The sequence below is a fragment of the Cucurbita pepo genome, chromosome 1 (assembly GCF_057944985.1).
Source record: "Cucurbita pepo subsp. pepo isolate OVF chromosome 1, ASM5794498v1, whole genome shotgun sequence".
Lineage (NCBI taxonomy): Eukaryota > Viridiplantae > Streptophyta > Magnoliopsida > Cucurbitales > Cucurbitaceae > Cucurbita > Cucurbita pepo.
In genome coordinates, this window is record NC_141798.1 from 1,836,094 (window position 1) to 1,857,483 (window position 21,390).

The 21,390-nt window shown below is 35.1% G+C and overlaps 3 protein-coding genes and 2 non-coding genes across 6 annotated transcripts; 4 read left to right on the forward strand and 1 right to left on the reverse strand.

Annotated features, from left to right (window-relative positions):
* Positions 1 to 494: 494 nt before the first annotated feature.
* Positions 495 to 7,226, reverse strand: LOC111807282 (Xanthine/uracil permease family protein). The gene is made up of 14 exons (XM_023692945.2): positions 6,915 to 7,226; positions 6,248 to 6,345; positions 5,983 to 6,159; positions 5,760 to 5,860; positions 5,590 to 5,665; positions 5,367 to 5,426; positions 5,089 to 5,273; positions 3,800 to 3,896; positions 3,588 to 3,674; positions 3,444 to 3,502; positions 2,794 to 2,885; positions 2,528 to 2,605; positions 1,003 to 1,163; positions 495 to 877 (listed from the first exon to the last, which is right to left on the reverse strand). Exons 1-14 carry the CDS (start codon positions 7,024 to 7,026, stop codon positions 659 to 661), a joined length of 1,602 nt encoding a protein of 533 aa, XP_023548713.2. The 5' UTR covers positions 7,027 to 7,226; the 3' UTR covers positions 495 to 658.
* A 4,925-nt stretch (positions 7,227 to 12,151) lies between these two features.
* On the forward strand, positions 12,152 to 13,476 carry LOC111780165 (uncharacterized). Its single transcript, XM_023660492.2, has 3 exons — positions 12,152 to 12,460; positions 12,604 to 12,766; positions 13,204 to 13,476. The coding sequence occupies exons 1-3, from the start codon at positions 12,409 to 12,411 to the stop codon at positions 13,247 to 13,249; spliced, it is 261 nt and encodes an 86-aa protein (XP_023516260.1). The 5' UTR covers positions 12,152 to 12,408; the 3' UTR covers positions 13,250 to 13,476.
* A 1,365-nt stretch (positions 13,477 to 14,841) lies between these two features.
* On the forward strand, positions 14,842 to 20,306 carry LOC111790626 (telomere repeat-binding factor 1). 2 transcript variants are annotated; one of them, XM_023671615.2, is made up of 8 exons: positions 14,842 to 15,051; positions 15,844 to 16,030; positions 16,183 to 16,397; positions 17,357 to 17,452; positions 17,531 to 17,615; positions 18,090 to 18,173; positions 19,170 to 19,519; positions 19,669 to 20,306. In XM_023671615.2, the coding sequence occupies exons 2-7, from the start codon at positions 15,881 to 15,883 to the stop codon at positions 19,485 to 19,487; spliced, it is 948 nt and encodes a 315-aa protein (XP_023527383.2). In that variant the 5' UTR covers positions 14,842 to 15,051; positions 15,844 to 15,880; the 3' UTR covers positions 19,488 to 19,519; positions 19,669 to 20,306. The 2 variants fall into 2 exon arrangements, with proteins under 2 accessions (XP_023527383.2, XP_086977027.1); XM_087120901.1 differs by having other exon boundaries at positions 19,672 to 20,306.
* TRNAP-UGG (transfer RNA proline (anticodon UGG)) lies at positions 20,203 to 20,274 on the forward strand. Its single transcript has one exon. It is a non-coding gene; the product is annotated as a tRNA-Pro (tRNA).
* Positions 20,307 to 21,315: 1,009 nt separating the features above from the next.
* Positions 21,316 to 21,387, forward strand: TRNAP-UGG (transfer RNA proline (anticodon UGG)). Its single transcript has one exon. It is a non-coding gene; the product is annotated as a tRNA-Pro (tRNA).
* The last annotated feature ends 3 nt before the right edge of the window (positions 21,388 to 21,390 follow it).

Below are 21,390 nucleotides of genomic sequence, written 5' to 3' on the forward strand. Positions count from 1 at the left end.
TTGAGGTTGGGTTTTTAACTTTTTATTTCAATTTAAAAGAATAAAAAAAGTGATAAATAATTTGAGTAAATTCATTAAGATACAAAATATAAAAAAAATAATAATAATAAATATGGAATGTCCATTATTGATAAAAGCATAATTTTTTAATTAAAAAATCACATTTAATTTCCATTTTTTTTATGATTATATGTTCTTGACCACACTTTTTATTTTTATTTTCTTTTTGAATATTGGAATAAAAATTGAATTAAAATAGATGTAAAAGAAGTTGTATATAGCTTTGAGTGTAGCTTAAGTTTATTAAAGTACTTTTAAAACCTGCTTTTTTATTTCTTATATTTATTAGTTTTTCTCTCATTTTCTTTCTGCTCTAAATAATATTAATATCTAATAAATAAATTAATTTTTACAATTTTTAAATTCCTTATTAAACACATGCTTAAAAGTTAATGAGCATATTAAACATAAAATTAAAAATTTATAAACATATTTAAACATTTTTAAAGCATAAAGGCAGTCAAATAGCAAGCAAATCACAGTTCTGTGTTCATATATATATATATACTTCAACATCTTCACTGTCAAGAAAGAACAAGCATTTTAACTCAAAACAATGTCAAACATTTCCTCTCCTCTTTTCATTTGGATTATGAAGTTAGAATGAGGGGAAGAACCTGCTGAGGTTCCATGGAAGAGAGTAGAACTCTTCGCTTCTCGTATCGACGTTGAACGACCAAAACTTCTCCCACCAATGGCGCCCGCTGTCTCGACGAGTCGAGCTATGGTTCCTCATCAGTGTGGTGTCCAAGAAGAAAGCAACCACTGCAGCCACTGTGGCTGGTGAGGAGAATATCACTTGCATAATGTTGTTGAACTGCAATGACAAAGCATTTAGACAGTATTCATGTAAGAATTCAGCAAGCTAGTATAGTCATCTGCTAATCAGCCAGCATTAACAATAGTGTTTGTTTCTTTGTGTAATCAAATTTAAGAGCTCACCCATCTGGCTTTAGTATGAACAGGACCATGCCCAGAAATGAAATGATACTCATTGAAGTACTGGGGCACAGAGAGGCCCAAGAACAGAGAGAATCCGAGTACGAATTTTGACCGAAAGCTGTTGAGGTTGCAGAATTGAAGTAACCCAAGACCAGCAGAAGCTGTTTGTCCAATGAGATATCACAATAAAAGCATAGAGTTTAATTCTCTGAAAGATGAGATGAATTGTAACTGACAATACTAATCTAACATTTTGTCCCCACCCCACTGACAACATTCACTTATAGCATTCATGGGGTAAGGTCCTGTGTAAGATTATAGGGCCATAATATTTTTGCATAACAAGTTGTAAATGTTCATAGAAGAATCAAACTTCAAATCAAGTGGCAAAAAGTGATGCATGAACAAAAAGCTTAAGGCCTCCTTAGCATAGTCGAAAGAGAAAAGTTTGTTTCTTTTGGGATTGTCCTCTTTGGACTTTTCCTTTCGGGCTTCCCCTCAAGGTTTTAAAATGCATCTACTAGGGAGAGGTTTCCACATCATTATAAGAAATGATTCCTTCCCCTCTTCAACTGATGTGGGATCTCACAATCCACCCCGTTGGGATCCATCGTCTTTGTTGGCACACTGCCCAGTGTTTAGCTCTGATACCATTTGTAACAGCCCAAGCCCACCGCTAAACATGTTATTGAAAATCGGTTCACATTCTTAATTTGTGTCTTGTTGTTCTGTTTGGTTGTCTTGTTAGTAGTAGTATTTCACTCACAGTTAATCCGTGGCCACGTCCGATTCGGTTTAGGAGGCTAAGGTTGAGGCTGAAGAGCTGTTTACAAAGTTATGATAGCTAGAATAAAGATGATAAAGCTCAAGCAATTATTTGTACTTTTTTGGTGGCTCACACTCTTAAGTTGTTGGTGGTTAAGTTAATAGCAGCTGAGAATTTATAGCCTAACTGTTATAGATAAGAGCAGTGTGCAGTATAAAGTTAATACTCACCATTCTATTTCAGTAGTCCTAAGTATAGGGTGGTTCATGGTTTGTAGCAGGTGGCTATGTCTTTGGCTATAAATGGTTTCATGATTAGAATTTGAGTATCATATAATAAGATGATTTCGAATTTGATATTAATTATGGTTACGTCTGACAACCACCCTATCATTAATTCATGTTCTTTATAGGCCATCGTTCTTCGTTTTTGTTTTTAGAATTTGATTAAGAATTCAAATCTTCCCGGGGTTAACATTAGTTTCTTGATTCTGTGAAATACTTTCTAATAATCTTTTAGAAGGTTATCTAAATTAAAGCAGTTCTCAAGGTTTTCTAAGTGTGGAAAGCTAACAAAAAGGTGGAAAGGAAAGGAATAAAGATGGTTTTTATGAACAGAAAAGTAAATAGAAGACAAAATTCACTATCTTTACGAATCTTTAGCTGCCAGTCGACTCTTGTTACATTTTGGTTCTTTTGGGTTTTACTGAACAGGATTGATCACAGAGCATTGAAGATTTTACAATACGAAAAAACTTACCAACATAGGCAAAGAGGACACAGTACAAGGCTGCCATTATTGGTAAGGGTACAGAAGCAAGGACAGCACCAAATTTGCCTGTTATCATTGGATAAGATGAACTTGAATAACTATTGGTTAAGTAAAATTATAAAAGTAATATCAAAGGCCAAGTTGAACAATCATTTCATTGGTAGTTTAAGATATTGCGAAGCATAATTGTATAGTTGTGGAGGCAGTAAACATGTCATGTATTCATAAGTTAAAAGGCTTTTGTCCAAGATTACCTAGCACAGAGAAGAACAGCATAAACCCAGCAGAAATTTGAACAGCTCTTCGGCTTCCGACTCGGGTCAAACCCAAAAGACCTGCATTTTCACTGTAGAGATGGATTCTAATAAGAACATGAAAGCATTCAACATGTAAAGTAGTTGGTGGCCATTTGAACATAGAAATTGAAATTTGTTAGCCATTTGAAATTCCCATAGAATCAGATTCTAATGATATCCCAACACAAAACTGTGAAAAGGGCAGTACTTATTCTTATTCTAAAGAGTTATAGCCATTTTTTTATCACCTTCTAAGTTTTCTAGTCAGTTTCCTTAGTTTCGTTTGCGGCTCTCGTAACAGCCCAAACCCATCATTAGCCCAAACCCACCATTAGCAGATGTTATTCTCTTTGGGCTTGCCCTTAAGGGTTTTTAAAACGCGTCTACTAGGGGAGGTTTTCACACCATTATAAAGAATGTTTCGTTCTCCTCCCCAACCGACGTGGGATCTCACATCTCCGGTCTCTCTTTTCTTATATTGCTCACTTGTATTCTTGTATTATCTTAATGAAAGTTGATCACTGTATACACTATTCAGTAGTTTAGACATTATATTGAGCAATAGAGAAGTGCTTTTTTTTCGAGGATTGTCCAAGGTTTGTTCTTACACAGATGCAGTGGAGCCAACGCCAGTGCCAAATAATCCATCCAGCAAAGTCCCTACCCCCTAAGGATCAGACAGTATTTATTCTATCAGAAGATGTGCAAGAAAAAGGAAAATAAATACAAATATTGGAGGATTGCTAAACTACCAGCCAACCAACTCCACGGCTTAGAACAGATGGCGGTATATGTGTGGCACTCCCATATCTTGCAGCTGCAATGAATGTTCCTGTAGACTAACAGTAGAAAGAGATGATATCAATAGGGTAGCTTGTTCTTAATCTCGTTGGGCCATGAGGAAAATTCATCATCAAGACAAAGTTGGTCAAGAAACAAAGAGACGTGTAAGAAATTAATTGACCTCAATGAGAGCAACGAGGGCAGAAGACATCATTGAAAAGATATCTCCAGCATCAAAACTAGGACGCCCCCATTGAAATGGATAAGGAACCTTTATCCTGTAGTTAAATGAGTATTGTTCAAGGTAAGAGACAAGATTCTAGAGGCACTGAAACACAAAAGTAATCAACAAGACTCTGGCCTAACAGAACCTTTAATTCAAATTACACAGTACTTGTTAAAATAATTTCACAAACGACATGCAAGATTTGATGTTCAATGAAGAGGGATGTACAAAACTAATCTTTTCAAAATAGTTCAGTATTGATGAAATTGTTCACACTCAAAAATCCACTTTTTAGGAGCGAATATGGAATTCACAGAAGCCGTGGAGCAGATAGGAACCATTTGGAATTCCCAAGAACCCATGGAGCTATCGGAACCATTTGGAATTCCCAAGAACCCATGGAGCTGTAGGAACCAAGAGTAATGTATTGACAATGAAGTAAAACCTCAATGATAAAATAATTTTAGCTTTGTTGAGAGGTATGCCGGCCAAATCATTCCAGTGGTATTGATCAAACCTCTTGTGGAGTGATTCGAATTACGAGTTTAGAAACAAGTTTTCTTTACTCTTAATCTTGATCATCAAAGTAATCCGTTCCAAAACTTTCTCTTAGGTTGATTGCATATCACCTTCCCTATTTATCGGTCTCACAGCTTCCTCCTCTTTATATATTACATAAGCTCTCAATCAAGTGGATAACCCCAAAAGGCGAACTCAGCCACTTTTTAGGAGTTGGTCTTGGCTTGCCTCCTATTTTATTAGTAAAGCGGCAACGAGCAAGAAAACAAATGCGCTAACGCCTTTACTTGAGATTTGGAAATTCAAATGAAAGAGGAAATAGAAAAAGAAGAAAATTCCTTTCGAGTTTTGCCTTCACCCTTCTGTGCACCCGCCTTAGGCGAGGCCGATATACGGATAAGAAAGTCTCCTTCTCCACTTCTTACTCAATCCCTTCATCCAGTCACTCATTCTACTAATAACAAATCCCCATTATAACTTTCCGATCTAATTACTAATATGCGCTAAAAATACTCCTAATTATATCCTAATAGCATTCCGGTGAGAAAAAACGACAGCTGAAGCTGTTAAATGTACTTCTATATCTGTTGGCTAAAACCAGCTTTGTGAAGAAAAGGGTTCGGAAATCATACTTCACATGCAATTTCTTACATTCTTTAGTCTCAATGCCTGATGAAGGAGAATTCATTTTTTCTTCAGATTTCAGCAGGTAAAGAAAAGCATACCAGGAGGCAGCACGAATTAGCCCAGAACGGTCAGTGCGGCAACTGAATTGAGTACTGGGAGGTCTATTTTTATATGCACCAGCTGCAGTCAATATCTCAGCATATGCCCAAACAATTGCAATGGAGAAAATAACTGCAAATCGATCAAATATGGCTCGTCTGCCTTGCATCAGGGGTGGTATATACTGCAGTATATTGGCTATATATCAGCTAATCTGACTTGTAATACGAACTTTGTTTGGAAACTAGGAAGTCCAAGGAACAGTTAAACTACGCACCTGAGATAATATAACCACTATGATCAATTCTGGAAGTCCAATTTCAACGCAATTGGCAAGCTGCAACCATCAAATGAATTCAAAAACTCTTGTTCTTTACAAGGTAAATTCAATTCAGATTGTTCGAGATGTCCCGACGGATTTGCGTTCATTTCGACTTTGTTGCATTTATGTAGTTCTTATATTTAGCATTTTACTTTGGTTCAATGACAAATCTTCTTACTTGAGGGAAACCCAGTGCAAAGAGGCCAAGTCCAGTGAGAGTTACAAGAGGAACTGCAGATAAAGGGCTGAGAAACCTGCATAACACACCATTCAAACATACTGTTTATTAGAAATCCTTACTCAAATAGCATATTAATTCATTGCCAAGCCTTCAACTTAGTATCTTACCTAGCAACAATCCTCCAAAACCCCAAAAAGCCAAGTATCATTGGCAGGAAAGATGCAACAATCAATGCTCCTTGTAAAGCCTTCATTGATTCTTTGAACCTCTAAAGGAAGAGGGAAGGAGGAAAAATAAGGCACAATTGAAGATAACAATGAAAGAAAAGCAATCACAAGGCTAGATTATGTCTTAAAAACAAATTGGGCGCACTCAAAACATTAGCCAGACCTGATGAGGATCAATGTAGAAATTGAATCTTCGAGACAAAGCTATGGAGATAGCTGGGATGATGTAGGCATACGACCCACCAATCACCACAGGCAACCGGGTTCCAAACCAGGTTTGTAATAATGTATTAATTCCAGCAACAAACAACAAAGTGTTTATCATTTCGGCCTTCTCCACCTATTTATATGAGAAAATTGTTTGGTTGAAGAGAAAATGGAGAGATGATTCGGGAAAACCGAAAAGTTTTCTGAGAAAATGTTCTTACATTTCCACCTCCCATCAAAGGAACGATTATAGTGGAGATTGCAACAGTAGTTCCGAGCATCAGTAAGTAATGTTGAAATCCCAGAAGTATGACTTCGGCTGCAATTTTTGGTAATTATATCAACTCCCCTTTTCGTTTTAAGTAATTTTTAATCGATTTACATGAACAATCGAGGTGAAATGAAGCAAAACAGAGAAGAATTAGAAGGGAAAAATGAATCCCCATTGCTTGGAATACAAGAAAATACAGAAACCGTAGTATTCCAGCCATCGATCAAGCTACTTCACTTTTATGAAACTAGATTGCGACACTCTAATCGATATCGAAAAATTTATGCACCTGTTTGTTCATCTCCTACTTATTCTTCGCTACAAACAAATTAAGAAAAAGGCTATCGCAATCGACGGAATCCTTCCTAATCGTAACGCTTCTTGGTAGGCAAACAGCACAGTTACCAAATAAACAATGCTAGAAGTCTAGAACGGAATCAGAACAGTGATGAACGTACAGTAGATTGTTTATATCAAAATAACATAAGGATGTAAATCATTAATAGGAGAAACGAAACACAATCACAAAAAGAGGGATAAAGAGGAAGCGATGAACTAGAACTTAAACTGTAAATAAACACAGAGCAGAACAGAGAGAGGGGAAGGGGATAAAATACGCCATGTCGGAGAGCTGGAAATGCAGAAATCGATGCCGGGAAGTTGCTCTCTGATTGGATGAGGCTGAAACTCGTCCACTTTCTGGGCTCCTCCGGCACCACCGGCGACCATTTCTCCTCCTCTCTGTTTGCTCTGTTTCAATGGTAGAATGCTGAGGCGAATTTGAACGGCAGAATGTGGAAGATTGAGAGAAATGGAGAAGGAGAGTTGGTTTGAGAATGGTTGATCTTATTTTCTTCCTTTTTGTTGAGTTTCTGTTGGTACAGATTTCAGCTTCCTGGAAAAGATGGCACTGACGACAACAGAGTCTATGCATGAAACTGACGGCGGCCTTGGCTCTCTTTTCATTTATTTATTTTTTTATATAATTATTTTTTGGATTTTTTAATCACTTTTTTAAAATAAATATTAACTAAATATATCTCTTTAATTTTTAATATTTCAAAAAATTAATTTAATCTCAGTATTAAAATTTTATTTATCATGTATAAAAATTTAGAAATTTTATATCAATTTTTTTGAAAATTTATAAGGTGAATTAAAATTTTAATTCCTATATGATATATTTTTACTCAATTTTTTTTTTATTAGGTCAATAAATATTATCTCGGATAATTTTATCTATTTAAAATTAAAAATTATTAAAACGAATTAGATAAAAAAAAATACACAAAATTATAAACTTAAAATACATAAAATTAAAATGTATTTTAGGTTATAATTAATATATATATATATATATATATAATTATACCACGAAAATTTTACCATTAAACCTTGTATTTATTCCAGAAAGGCCCTTTAAATTAAAAAAAAAAATAGTTAAAGAAAAAGTTGAAAAGGTTAATAAAATAAATTTAATGTAACATAAAAATGAAAATACTATATAATATTATTTATATATGATATAATTGGCATTAATTATTTGATTGATGACTTTGTATTAAAGAAAATTTATTATTTTTCATCGAACATTTTAATTGACTAAAAGAAATTATTTCAAATCAATTATTAAAAATATTTTCAGTGAAAATGATAACATGTTGGGTTTTAATTGGACAGACTATGAATGTAGTGTCATAATATCAATTTGATGAACACGTGTCAATCAATGATTGCTTCTTTAAATAATATACAAGTTAATTATCAATTATATTAATAATCCATTACTTAAAAAAAAAATTATTTCACATAATTTATTGTTTTTCTTGTTTAAATTATGAATGAAATGCAAAATTTACATTCCTTTTTAAGTTTTTATTTTATCGATTGAATTCTTTGACTGTGAAAGTCAGCTTCCGCTACCTATTTCGTCCTCGTTTCTAAAAAATTCTCTATTTATTTTTATGAATATCAAGTCAGGACGGAGTCAAAAAGTGAGATGAGGAATATAATAAATTAAATATATTATTATATCTTAATAAGGAGGTCGAAGAATTCTTCATGGAAGTTGAGCTAACCATGGTTCATTTCAATCTTGCGTATGACGGTGAATACATGATGTTATAAGCTTGAATATCGTGGTCGTAAAATAGGTATCTTTTAACTCTCTCGATAATATTCGACTTCGACGCTCTTGAAAAATATAACAGGTTCTAAAGCTACATATGGGAAAAACGTCGATAGAAAATTGTTTGAAAATTTTTATCCAATCAATTAAAATGGATGAAATATCTAAAACCGACATGCACGTATGTCAAACCAAATAAAGATTTTAGGTTTGTTTAGTGTTGATTAGAAAGTCAAATGAGATTAATTAATTTTAACCTAAATATAAGAGAAGCCATGGGCATGGATCACCTACCTAAACCTAAATCTAGAAAGCAAGCATTGGTTTCTTCAACAAAACATACACTAATTCTTCTTAATTACCTCTTCAAATTAACATTAAAAGAACAATAATAAAAAACTCACCCACTCCCACGCTTTTTTCTCGACACAAAGAAGAATAATTCTCGTGTGATTCTCGATCAAAATGTTAGAAAGTCAAATTTTTATTCGTCATTAAAAAAATAGAATATTAGCACATTCAGGTTGAATGCATATACAAGGGACATGTGAGACCACATATTGGTTAGAGAGTAAACGAACATTTCTTATAAGAGTGTGAAAATCATTCAAAAAATCGTGAGGCTGGCGGCGATACGTAACGGGCTAAAGTGGATAATATCTGTTAGTGGTGAGGTTGGGTTGTTACAATTGGCATCAAAGTCAGACATTAGGTGGTGTGCCAACAAGGACGTTAGGCTCCAAGGGGTGGATTGTGAGATCCCATATTGGTTGTGGAGAGGATGGTGTGCCAACAAGGACATTGGGCTCTGGGTGGATTGTGAGATCCCATATTGGTTGGAGAGGATGGTGTACCAACAAGGACATTGGGCTCCAATGGGTGGATTGTGAGATCTCATATTGGTTGGAGAGGATAACGAAATATTCCTTATAAGAGTGTGGAAACTTCTCCCTACTAGCCGTGTTTTAAAAATTTGAGAGAAAGCCCAAGAAGTACAATATCTGCTAGTCGTGAGCCTAGACTGTTAACTTAAGAGAAAGCCCAAAAAAGACAATATATGCTAGCGGTGAGCCTGAGATGTTATAGGACAACACGATAAATTTGGAGAGTGTCAGAGTTATTAGAGTCCAAAGAGGACAATATCTGCTAGTGGTGAACGTAGGATGTTACGGGATAGATTTGTGAATCAAGACTCAAAGGATCAAGCCCAAAAGTATCGAGATCCAAGCCCAACCCTTTAGGCCCAAACATGAGCCCATGACAGTGTCAGTGTTAGCGATGTAATTCTTCGATTACTTTAAGGTAATTACCAAACTTTTGTTAAAATATCTTCTCTCGACCATCTTTAAAATTTTATTTAAAAAAAAAAACATAAAATAAATAATTGTGTATAATATATAGTATTGACAACTTGAATTAATTAAAGTCCATGTAATTATATGATTATGTATGGGCTATGATGGAAAAGTTTGGTCCACATTCCTTTTATTCTCCATGTAATCCAAAGTTTGGTGGGAAGCTTAGCTGTCACATTACATTATATGAAAAGGAATAACAATTGATAAAGTGACGCTTATTTTTAAAATTTGTACCCAATTTCTCCGTTATTTACACATTTTCTCTCATTTTTAGTCATATTACAAAATTGCCCCATCTAAAAAAATTAATCCAAATAACAATCTTTTTTTTTATATAATGACAATAAATGTTTTATGAGCGGATTAAATAAATTATAATTATTTAAAATTTTAATGATAAATTACAAATTTAGCCCTTACTTTATTGAAAGTTTAAGTGGATTTAATGGTTGGAGCGGGTCCACTTTCCCAATACCAAATTCGTTATGGTCATCTAAATAAAGTAGACAAAAAGAAAGAGGCTCGCACGTGCGCATCAGCACGTGCGGCCTGGTTTCCCGGAAACTTCTGGGCTTTATCTGAATTTGTCTAGAAGTAACCCAATTTGGAATATCATTTAAATTCTTTCCTTTTTATTTATTTATTTATTTATTTTGGTAAAAATTCAATTTTCATTCCTAAAATTTCTAACTAAATTTAAATTTAATTGTTATTTAATTTTTTATTATTTTTTAAATTGATTTTTATAGTCGATGATAAATTAAAATTTTAATTCAAGAAGTTGAAATAAAAAAAATACAACAAATATCAAATTTTAAATTTTAAAAAATTAAAAATTAAATAGAGCTAAATTTAAATTTAATCATATTTTCCTCTTTCTTTTTATTTTTTTCGCTATATTTTCGCATTAATATTATATTTAATATGTCGATTAATTATATAAAAATAGAAGTCAAAATTTGAATTTGAAATTATGAAGAATAATAATTTAATATTCCTCAATTATTCTCTATTATATATATATATATATATATATATATATATATATATATATATATACGGTTAAATATAGTAAATGTATATTTTAATCCGAAAATTTTGACGTCTATAATATTTTTAAATTTAATCTAATTTTTTAAGTTATAAATATTGAAATTTGAGAGGGTGACATCACTAAAATTAATTTATATTTGACATTTGACCTCTAAATTAAATTTATTAGATTTTGTAAATAAAATATTATATTTAAATAAACTTTTGGTAATTTGTTAGTTACGAACTAAATTTGTCTCTAGATGATTAAAACTTTACTATTGAAGCGTCTGTAATTTTGGAACGACTTGATCTTGGAAGTTGCCTTCGAAGGCTACATTAAATGAAAAACGTTAATGCTCGAGTTTGAAAATTATAGATTGAAGACGAGAAGGAAGAAAATGGAAGAATGAGGTGAAATATGGCGTAAAGAGATTCAAGGGTATTAGTGTAATTTTTGGAACTCAACCGTAATTTTGAAACGAGATACTAATTTTTTAACAATAGATGTATTCTCGAAACTAGGATATAGAGTGATTTTTAGGGATGTTCGTATAACTCAAGAACTAACCAACCTAGATTACCTTGTAACTGCTCTAGCCCATTGCTAACTGATATTATTCTATTTGGGCTTTCTATTTTGGGGTTCATCTTGAGATTTTTAAAACGCGTCTGTTAAGGAGAAGTTTTTACACCCTTACAAGAAATGTTCGTTCTCCTCCCGACTGATGTGGGATCTATATACCTAATTCAAACCATAAAAGGTTGAGTCCGGTTATTATTATTATTTTTTTTTTAGTTTGGGTTCGACTGAATTTTTGGAAAATTGAACATTAAGGTTGGTCTATGGGTTGACAATTTTTTGGTCGGGTCAATCTTACCAACCTGCGAAACAGGGTTAGTAGTCGAACCTAGTCATATTATACTTTTAAATTATTATGAAAATTGATAATATTTGACTTCTGGTTTTGCAATTTCCAATAAATATAATAATGTTACGAAGAGAAAATAATAATAATAATAATAAATAAATAAAAAAGGCGAGAAAATAATAATTGGTCAAAACGACAGAGTTCAAGACTTGAAGTCTAGCGAGGAGATTCTTCATCCATGTACGCGTTCCACACGCGGCTCTTACCTTACTTTCCATTTAAAACTCCCACAGGAAAAACTAATTTTTTAATAAAAGAATTCCTTAATGTTGAAGGAAAAGATCCACACCGTCAATTGTCCCCATCCTCAACCTCCAATGTCATTACGTGTCAAAATCATAGACCCCTTTGTCAACTCCTTGATTAATTAACAAATTAAGTTGAATTAAGAAGACTGATTAGAGATAAGCCTCCCCGGATTCGCAGCGAACAAACAAAACCCTCTCTCTCGGTAATCTCAACTCTTATTTCTTGATTGTATATATAAATCCGACCAACGCTGTCTTCTCCATCAACTCTTTCTCCTTCATTCGTTTTTCATTCTGTGAATCCGGCCGCTTTTGTCATCGACGTCGTCGTCCGGCGGAGAAGGTCACTGTCTGGTTTGGTTGTGTTCGTCGGGGGATTCATCGTCTGTGTTTGATTTCAAGAGGAAGAAGGGATGAGTTATTATAATCAAGGTCAGCCTCCGGTTGGAGTGCCTCCGCCTCAAGGTATTTCGTCGTTTCTATTGTGTTTCTTTTTGGTGTTTTGGTGGTTTGGAGTTTTGGAGTTGAAACAAGGGGGTTTGTGGTGTGCGATTGTAGATCTGGATGTTCTTTTGTGTTGATTTAGGGTTTTGGTGGTGGTTTTTTAGGTTATCCGCCAGAAGGTTATCCAAAGGATGCTTATCCGCCACAAGGCTATCCTCCTCCCGGATCTTATCCGCCGCAGGGATACCCTCCGCCTTACGCTCCTCAGTACGCGCAACCTCCTCCTCAACAACAGCAGAACAGCGGCCCTGGTTGCATGGAAGGCTGGTAAATCTCTCTCTCTTTTTGATTTCTCTCTCTCTCTCTCTCTTTTTGATTTCTCTCTCTCTCTCTCTCTGTGTTCATGGCGGCTGAACTCGGATCTGATCTGAATCGGATTCCGATGATTTGGTATCGGAAAAACTGAGTTGATCGGTACGCGTCAGTTGCATCATCGGTGAAGAGTTTAGCCTCCTTTTCATCGGAGACGTTTTTCTTGGAATTATCGCCCCGGTGAAATCCCCAAATTAACCCCCAATTAGCCTCCAAATTACGGTCATTCAAACTTTTCAAATCTCATCGTTCACCCTCTTAAATCCATTAACATTTTCCATTGAACTTTCAATGATTACAAAAATGCTCAAACTACGCTAGAAATTTGGTACAATTCAATCCTTCATATTAGATTGTTATAACTAATTTTGTGTCTAATATGAACTCTGCAGTTTAGCTGCGCTGTGCTGTTGCTGCCTGCTTGACGCCTGCTTCTAAACAGAATCATCCATTTACAGTCATGCTGTGCTTCAAAGTCTAAGAAGATCGATCTCTCAGGAAACTTTTCTCTGAATGCAAAGAAAAAAAAAAAAAATGGAAAAACAATCGAGTTGATGATTTAATTACTTGCGTTTTATTATAATATTTTAGTTTAGTGCTTGTTCTTCGTTTCCTCCTCTTCACCTCTCTACATTTTTCATAATAAATAACACCATATCTCCCCAGTTCTCTGTTTTCTCTCTCGCTCTCTCTCTTGGTTTCCTATGATTTATGGGTTTCTTTTTGGATCATCTGTGTTCTTGAGATGCGATTCCAAATTTTACAGTTCATGATATTGGACCAACTCCATTGATATACTTTGTTATAAGTGAAGTTTTTGGGTTTTCTTGTGAATCGCATCGTTTCGATTGGACTATACCCTTGAAAAAATCAGACCTTCAAACCAGATAGCCATTTAGAGATGTGGTGGCCAGCGAAGCAGAAGAATATATGGTGAGTAGCGCAGTGGGTGCTCCTGCCCCGTCCTTGTCCCGCCCACCCACGGCATGTTGGTGTCGCATGCGGGCGCCATCGCATCATAACACCACGATTCTTCAAGATGCCTTCAACGCTCCCCAACGTTTTAAATGATTATATGTGATGGCCCCGATATTTTTAGAAAAATTGCTAATAATTCATAACAAAAAAACATGGGAGTTGACAAATAAACATTGTACCATTTTTTAAATAAGTTAAAGTTTAATTACCTTATAAATTTAGCTTCCAAATTTTGAAAATTTGAAATTTGTGGTGGTTTGATTTTGAATTTTGGTAAGTATATCCCCTTAATTCTTAATTAGATTTTTATTTAGATAGCTATACGTTGTAAACCGTGGTGGTCGTATAAACCGTGGTTGTTGCCTTTAGATAGTTATATGTTGTAAACGTGGTTGTTGCCTTTTCGCTTTCAACACATATAGCACAAATTTCAATCTTTTAGAACTCTATTGCGAAATCTCTCGACTCCTGTTTTCTAAAACTTTATTCTTGAACTGTGGCAAGAGGCTCGAGCAAATTTCAATCTTGCAAAACTGTATTTTGGAATCTCTCAGCCCCATTTTCTAAAACTTTCCTTTTGAACTGGCCGGCCAGAGGTTCGAGCATACGTCACTTGGCTGTAGGCGACGCAAGAACGAATTGACTTAACTCAGTTGTTGTAACGTGTAACAATTCAATCTTCTATATGTTTAAATTTTTTAATGTTTTAGACATTGTTGTAAAAGAAAAAAGAATCATCAAAATTAAATATACGGATTTATTATTAAATAATTTTGGCCTTTAGTTTTTAATTAATCTAACTTAGCAAGAAGGTTTATTAGATCTTAACCACCATTAATTTTTAAAATCATATAATAAAATAAAATAAAATTTTAAGTATGGTTATAAATTGAAAGTAAATAAATTAAATTGTTATAATTTTAAATTAAAGGACTGAAATTGTTACTTAACGGTGTAGGATGAAAATTGATTTTTTTTTTTTTTGTTAACTCTTTTGTAAAGAAAATAATTAAACACATAATTTAAACAAAAAATTAATACAAATAGGGTTTTGAAGAACAGAATTAGGATTGCGTTTGGAAGCTGAATCTGCACTTGATAAAAGTGGTTTTCCCGGGAAAGTTACAAGGAGGCTCAGGAAAATATATAAATATATGAATCTCGACGAGCAATTGAGAGGATTCGAGCGGGCGAATTTTACAGCCATTGCTGCAATTTTCTACTGAACTTTGAATGTTCCGTGCTCGGAAAACCTAACTGAGGTATTCGTCTCTCCTTGGAGTTTGAAAATGTTTGCTCTGATTTGATCGTTTTCGCAATCGGAGCAAGCATGAGGAAATTGATGCAAAATGGTTATTTAAATTCGAATGACTTTACTTTGGAGAGTAGGGTTTTGGCCTTGCTCTTTTGATCGAATTTGATTTGATTGTTGAAGACGAAAGGAAAAACGTTGAAAATCAATAAATTGTTTGAAAGTTGAAACACAGGATTTCGGTTCCGGCCGGATTGGATTATCCGGACTTTGATTGAACGGTCTTTGTTTTTGCGATTTGCGACCAATTAGGAGATTTGACGATTCAATGGCGTGGTCCGTCCGTTTGAGCCGTTGTTTCTTCTTATTATATGTGGTCTTGATCCTATGAATTCTAGGACATACTCTACTGACGGCTGATTTGGCTTAAACACTGGTAGACTTCTCATCACCTCAGTAGTTCTCTCATTTTTCTCTTCTTTTTAGTGCAACAACTTGAGGAGCTGGAGATATGAACCTTTGTCCGTCTGGGTGGAGGTTGCAATGTCTCAGTCAGTTTAGGTTGATTTTTTTTCAATCTTTTGAATATATATTTTTGAGATTTTGGCCAGGTCTTGGATGTTTTCCTTTTCAAGTTTTTGTTATAATCAACTTTGAGGCGAAGTAATTAGTTAATCTTCACAATTGACCTTGGATGAAAGCTTAGAATTTCTCATGTGTTCTCTTTGGATGTTTTGGATATGAAAACATATCTGTTCCTTTTGGGTTCTAAATAAATATTTTCTGATGTGAAAAAATGTAGTTGGCCCTTGGTGTGAGCCTTCTTTCTGCTGTTTTTGATGGGTGCTCCGAAGCAGAAATGGACTAACCAAGAAGAAACAGCCCTGAAGGCTGGAGTTGTTAAACATGGAGCTGGAAAGTGGCGAACAATACTTAAGGATCCTGAATTCAGTGATGTACTGTATCTTCGTTCAAATGTTGATCTCAAGGTAAATAATGGTGTTTTAGTAGTCTAGAGCATGTTATTCCGCAACTCTTTAAGTTAAGTTCTAGTTTTTCTTAGAATGTGTTGAAAGAGCAATTGTTTTGCGCGCAAATTTAACTGATAGATAGATTAATATGTGCGTCAATAATGAAAAAGGATAAGTGGAGAAACATGAGCGTCATGGCTAATGGCTGGGGATCCCGAGATAAGGCGAGGTTGGCACTTAAGAGATTGCATGCTCCTAGAAAAGATGAGAGTATTGTGGCTCAAGGCATTGCTATCCAAAGTGAGGATGAATTTCCGGAAGCTAAAACTGTTTCCCTTTCCTTGGACATCAAGCAGATAGCTGGTCCAAAGCAATCAAATGTAAGGTTGGTCAAATCCTTCATTGTTTTCCTGTCGCCTTTATTTGAGTTCTTATTTCTGTGGACAAGTGCTTTGTAACTTATCATTTGATTATTCTTGAACATTTTGAATTTTGTTTCCCACAACTTAGTTGATATACTTTTATTGAGTTCAACAATGTCGAAGTTGAAATTTGAATTTGTAACGGCCCAAGCCCACCTCTAGCAGATATTGTCCTTTTTGGGCTTCCCCTCAAGACTTTAAAATGCGTCTGTTAGGGAAAGGTTTCCACACCCTTATAAAGGGTGTTTCGCTCTCCTCCCCAACCAATGTGGGATATCACAATCCACCTCCCTTCAGGGACTAGCGTCCTCGCTGGCACTCGTTCCTTTCTTCAATCGATGTGGGATCCCCACCAGATCCACCCCCCTTCGGGGCCCACCGTCCTTATTGGCACACCGCCTTGTGTCTACCCCTTTCGGGAAACAGCCTCCTCGCTGGCACATCGCCCGGTGTCTGGCTTTGGTACCATTTGTAACGGCCCAAGCCCACCGCTAGCAGATTGGGCTTCCCCTCAAGACTTTAAAACGCGTCTGCTAGGGAAAGGTTTCCACACCTTTATAAAGGGTGTTTCATTCTCATCCCCAACCAAGATGAGATATCATAGAATTTTTGATCTCTAGGGCTATTGTAGAATGTCTTAATCTGTTGAGCTATGCTAGGGGTAGTAGATATTAGAATTATGATTTTGGTATTATGTATTATGAATAGTCGGATTGGTTTTTTTTAATATTCTATTGAATGATCCAATCTTAAGCGATGGATCTCTCATGGACTCGGGTCATATTACTTGGAACTTGGGAGTTAAGAACATCTGATTAGCATTATTTATTTTGAAAATCAAAAGGGCTATGCCTGCTAGCTCGAAGAAGAAATCTTATCTTCTTAGTCTAAATAAATGTATCTTATGCCCACTTTTGAACAGAAAAGAAGAGGAAGATGAAGAAGAAGAAGAAGAAGAAGAAGAAGAAGAAAAAGAAGTAGAAAGAACAGAAAGAGATGCAATGTATGATTGTCATAGGTGGGATATCTGAAACATGCATTGATGGGATACACATTTGGTAGCAGAAAGGCGTTTAACTTGTTTTTCATTTTACAGGTTAGACAATCTTATAATTGAGGCAATTTCTACCTTGAGAGAACGTAGTGGCTCTATTAAGAATAGCATTGCTTTATATATAGAGGTAGTCTTTCTTCAATTTCTCATCGATTCAAGGAGAAAATCAAAGGCAAATGTTCATTTATGCTAACATCCCAAACTTTCGGAAGTAAAATTATACCCCCAATTTAGGAATTAGTCAAACCTCTCCATGGCTTAACCATTACAGAACATTGAAAAAGAAGTTAAAAACCAGTGGGATCGATAATTAAATGGATGATATTAGCGTTGAAGCACAGAAAGCTTTCGTGGCGAAGAAATGCTAACACACACTTCCTATACTCGAGTTTCGCGAGTTTGCCACGAATACAAGTGTTCTGCTATTCACCAAAGGTGAAGCAGAAACAGAAAGACTAGCCATGTTCTGTTTAGTTAATCTTCACAATTAACTCATCATTCTCAGTAGAAGTTTGTTTGTTTGGTTGTTTTTTAAATTGCTGCTATTGTTGATGAGTTCCTTTCTTCTTGTTTTTTTTTTTTTCTCCCCTTGTATCAATAGGATCAGTACTGGGCTCCTCCAGACTTCAAGCGGTTGTTATCATCGAAATTGAAGTTCTTAACAGCTAGTGGTAAACTGGTTAAGGTAAGCAAATCTGACATTTCATTGTTGATTTCTTTCTTTTAAAAGAAGAACTCTGAAGTTATTCTGATTTGAGCCATTTGTTCTTAATTTTTGGTTTCTTATTGTGGAATGCTTTAGTTTCAGTACTGTGCTCCTATATTATGTGATGATATATATCAACTTCCTTTGGTGGAGTTGTGAGGCTGGTTGGAATTTTAGCTATGCTTTTGGACTATTTGGCCGAAGACGAGGATGAATTTTACATTAAGTTCAGTGAGTGATAGAGCTGGACACGTAGAAGATCTCAATGCTTTGATTTGTTTTGTTGTTGGTAATTGTGAGGTTTTTATTTGTAATTGGGCAGTATGGTAATTTTCATTTGAATCCCGCAAGTGACTAAGTGCGAGAAGAGCCATAATATAAGGGGCGAATCGACTACAACTCATCTATAAAGAACTTTTTTTTCTTCAGTCTATTTGCATCAAGCTTTTTCCGTACTAGTAAGGTGTTCCTGAAAGGGGACGAAACCCGTCTAAGATCTTGTGTGCCAGCTTAGTAGCGCGTAAATAGAACACGTAGCCTAAGTGGAACTCAATATTTAATCAACCTATGATCGATCCATTTATTCTTTCAACTTACCACCAATCAACCATGTCTTAGGTTTTCGTTGCTGGAGATCTTGGAACGTGGCCTGTGAACGTGCATACAAATAGGGTCACTATTTGCCAAGTAAAGGCGGAGAGTAGATTCTAGATTATATCAATCAGGTAGACTGGATTGGGGTTCTGGAAAAATCTCTTGTGGCTTGTATTTTTTTTCAGTATTCTCGAGAGCATGCATTTTAATTTTCATTGTAGAAACACTTGAGAGGATGACAAATTTTATTTGACTTTAATCTTTCACATTTATGCTATTTGTTATAAATATTCTTGTGAATCTTTGTACTTTTTTTTTCATATGCTAGATTTCATGGGTGCCTAGCATGATTTCTTCTTAGTCGAGTTTCTTTTTGTCCAGGTTAAACGGAGATACAGGCTCGCTCCAACGGTGTCTTCTTGCGAGAGAAGGGGCTCTATGTTATTGTTGGACGACCAGCATAGAGCCTCTGTGAGAGATAACAGAGATGAAATTTGTACACTTGCAAAAGCTCAAATGGATCTCGAATTGGCGAAGATGAGGACCATGACATCCGAAGAGGCAGCTGCTGGTGCTGCTCGAGCAGTTGCAGAAGCCGAAGCAGCAATAGCAGAGGCCGAAGAGGTTGCAAGGGAAGCCGAGGCAGCTGAAGCAGATGCTGCAGCAGCACAATCATTTGCAGAAGCTGCAATGCAATGAAGACACTGAAAGGAAGAAATCTTCCGAAGATGGTAAAACTACATAATATTTACCGTTGAAAACTTGAAAATGCATTAGTATCTATTTCTTTGTTTCTTAGTTTCATAATTTTGATCCTTTTTTAGTCTGATTATACAAGAGGGATGTGTGACAATTTATAGAATCCACATCATTATCTTAGCAGATGGTTGGAGTTTGATGGAAAGCAATACCTGATTTGGAAGTGTTATGGCGCTGTTCTTAAATTGATCGGACATGTTCTGCACTTACTATCGGTAGAGCATTGTAAGCAACCTCTCGCCCACCATTTTCAACCACTTTTTGGGCAACTCGAGCAACAGGGTCAGACTTGGATATCTAAACAAGGGAAGTTGCCATGGGGCTTAGTTAGTTGCAGGTAAAAAAATGTATATTTCTTGTAGTATAGGAAATCTGGTGTTGATGAATTATTACCATTGTTAATTTTGATAGGCTAAGCTTGTCCTCCAACTTTGAAGTTGAAATTAGTGTAAACAAGCTTTTTTTTATACATTTATTTGTTATTCAACAATAATGACTGGCTGCCAGGCAATGAAATAAACGCTATTCTAAACTTGCCAACCAGCCAACCATGTTGAAAAAGCAGATCCACCAACTACATTTAAGTCAACTACGTATATCCAACATAAAAAATAACAAGAATAAATCTGAACTGTTAAACATACAAAACCAAACAGGGCATTTGGTCTAGTGGTATGATTCTCGCTTTGGGTGCGAGAGGTCCCGAGTTCGATTCTCGGAATGCCCCACCCATATTTTTATATCATTTCCATTGATGAATTTTCCAGTTTCTTTCTTTTATTCCTGAGATCTGTTGTTGATGTGCATACAACACAAGACTAGATCTATAATTTATTAAGTCAAACTAAAACTTTGTTTTTAAAAAAGTCCTGACTAAGAAGTTGAAAATCATTCATTAACTTCTCTTTCCTAATTTTCATTTCAACCAAAAACCAAGATAATTGTACCACAAAAGAAGGTATCACCTCAATTACAATAAAGAATTAAAACGAACTATGTATATTCAAATTATGTATATTCAAGTAGAACATTTGGTGTAGTGATATAATTCTTTCCTTAGAGGTCCCAAGTTTGATTCTCATAATAACCCATTTTCATTATTATTTAAGAGAAAAATATAAGCAAACAACCTAAATAAAAGATTGGGAGTATATTTGGATACCGAATATCAAATATGAATGCTTGAGCACCTAAATGCACCAGCCAGAATCCCCACTATCTGTCATCATGAAATGTAAACAATATAACTCGAACAAGAAAATTTGATTATGAGTTCCAAAAAGACAAGAGGATGAGTCATAAATCAAGGGAAGTACCTAAGTATCCTATCTTATTTCATCAATCATTTAAAGGACATTTGACCATCAGTCTACCTATAAGCTTAGCAACCACCACTGAAAAAGCAGCTCTATCAACTACAAATTACTAATTTTTACTATAGATCCAACATCAAGTTCATTACAATAAAAATTATTTAAATGAATTCTATTCATCATAACAATGTATTTAATTTAATTGTGTGATTCTCGCTTTGGGTTCGTGAGGTTCCGAGTTTGATTCTCGGAATGCCCCAAATAATTTTTACTATTTAAAACTGTAAACTTCCAAATTCCATTCAATTGTTCATAAGATCTTCCTACTTTATTGGTATTCCTCAATAATAACTGGCTACTAGACAATGTGATAAACACTACAACTAGTATTCTACCTCTAAACTTGCTAACCACCATTGAAAATCTAAATTCACCAACAACACATTAATCAAATTGGGCATTTGGTCTAGTGGTATGATTCTCGCTTTGGGTGCGAGAGGTCCCGAGTTCGATTCTCGGAATGCCCCATT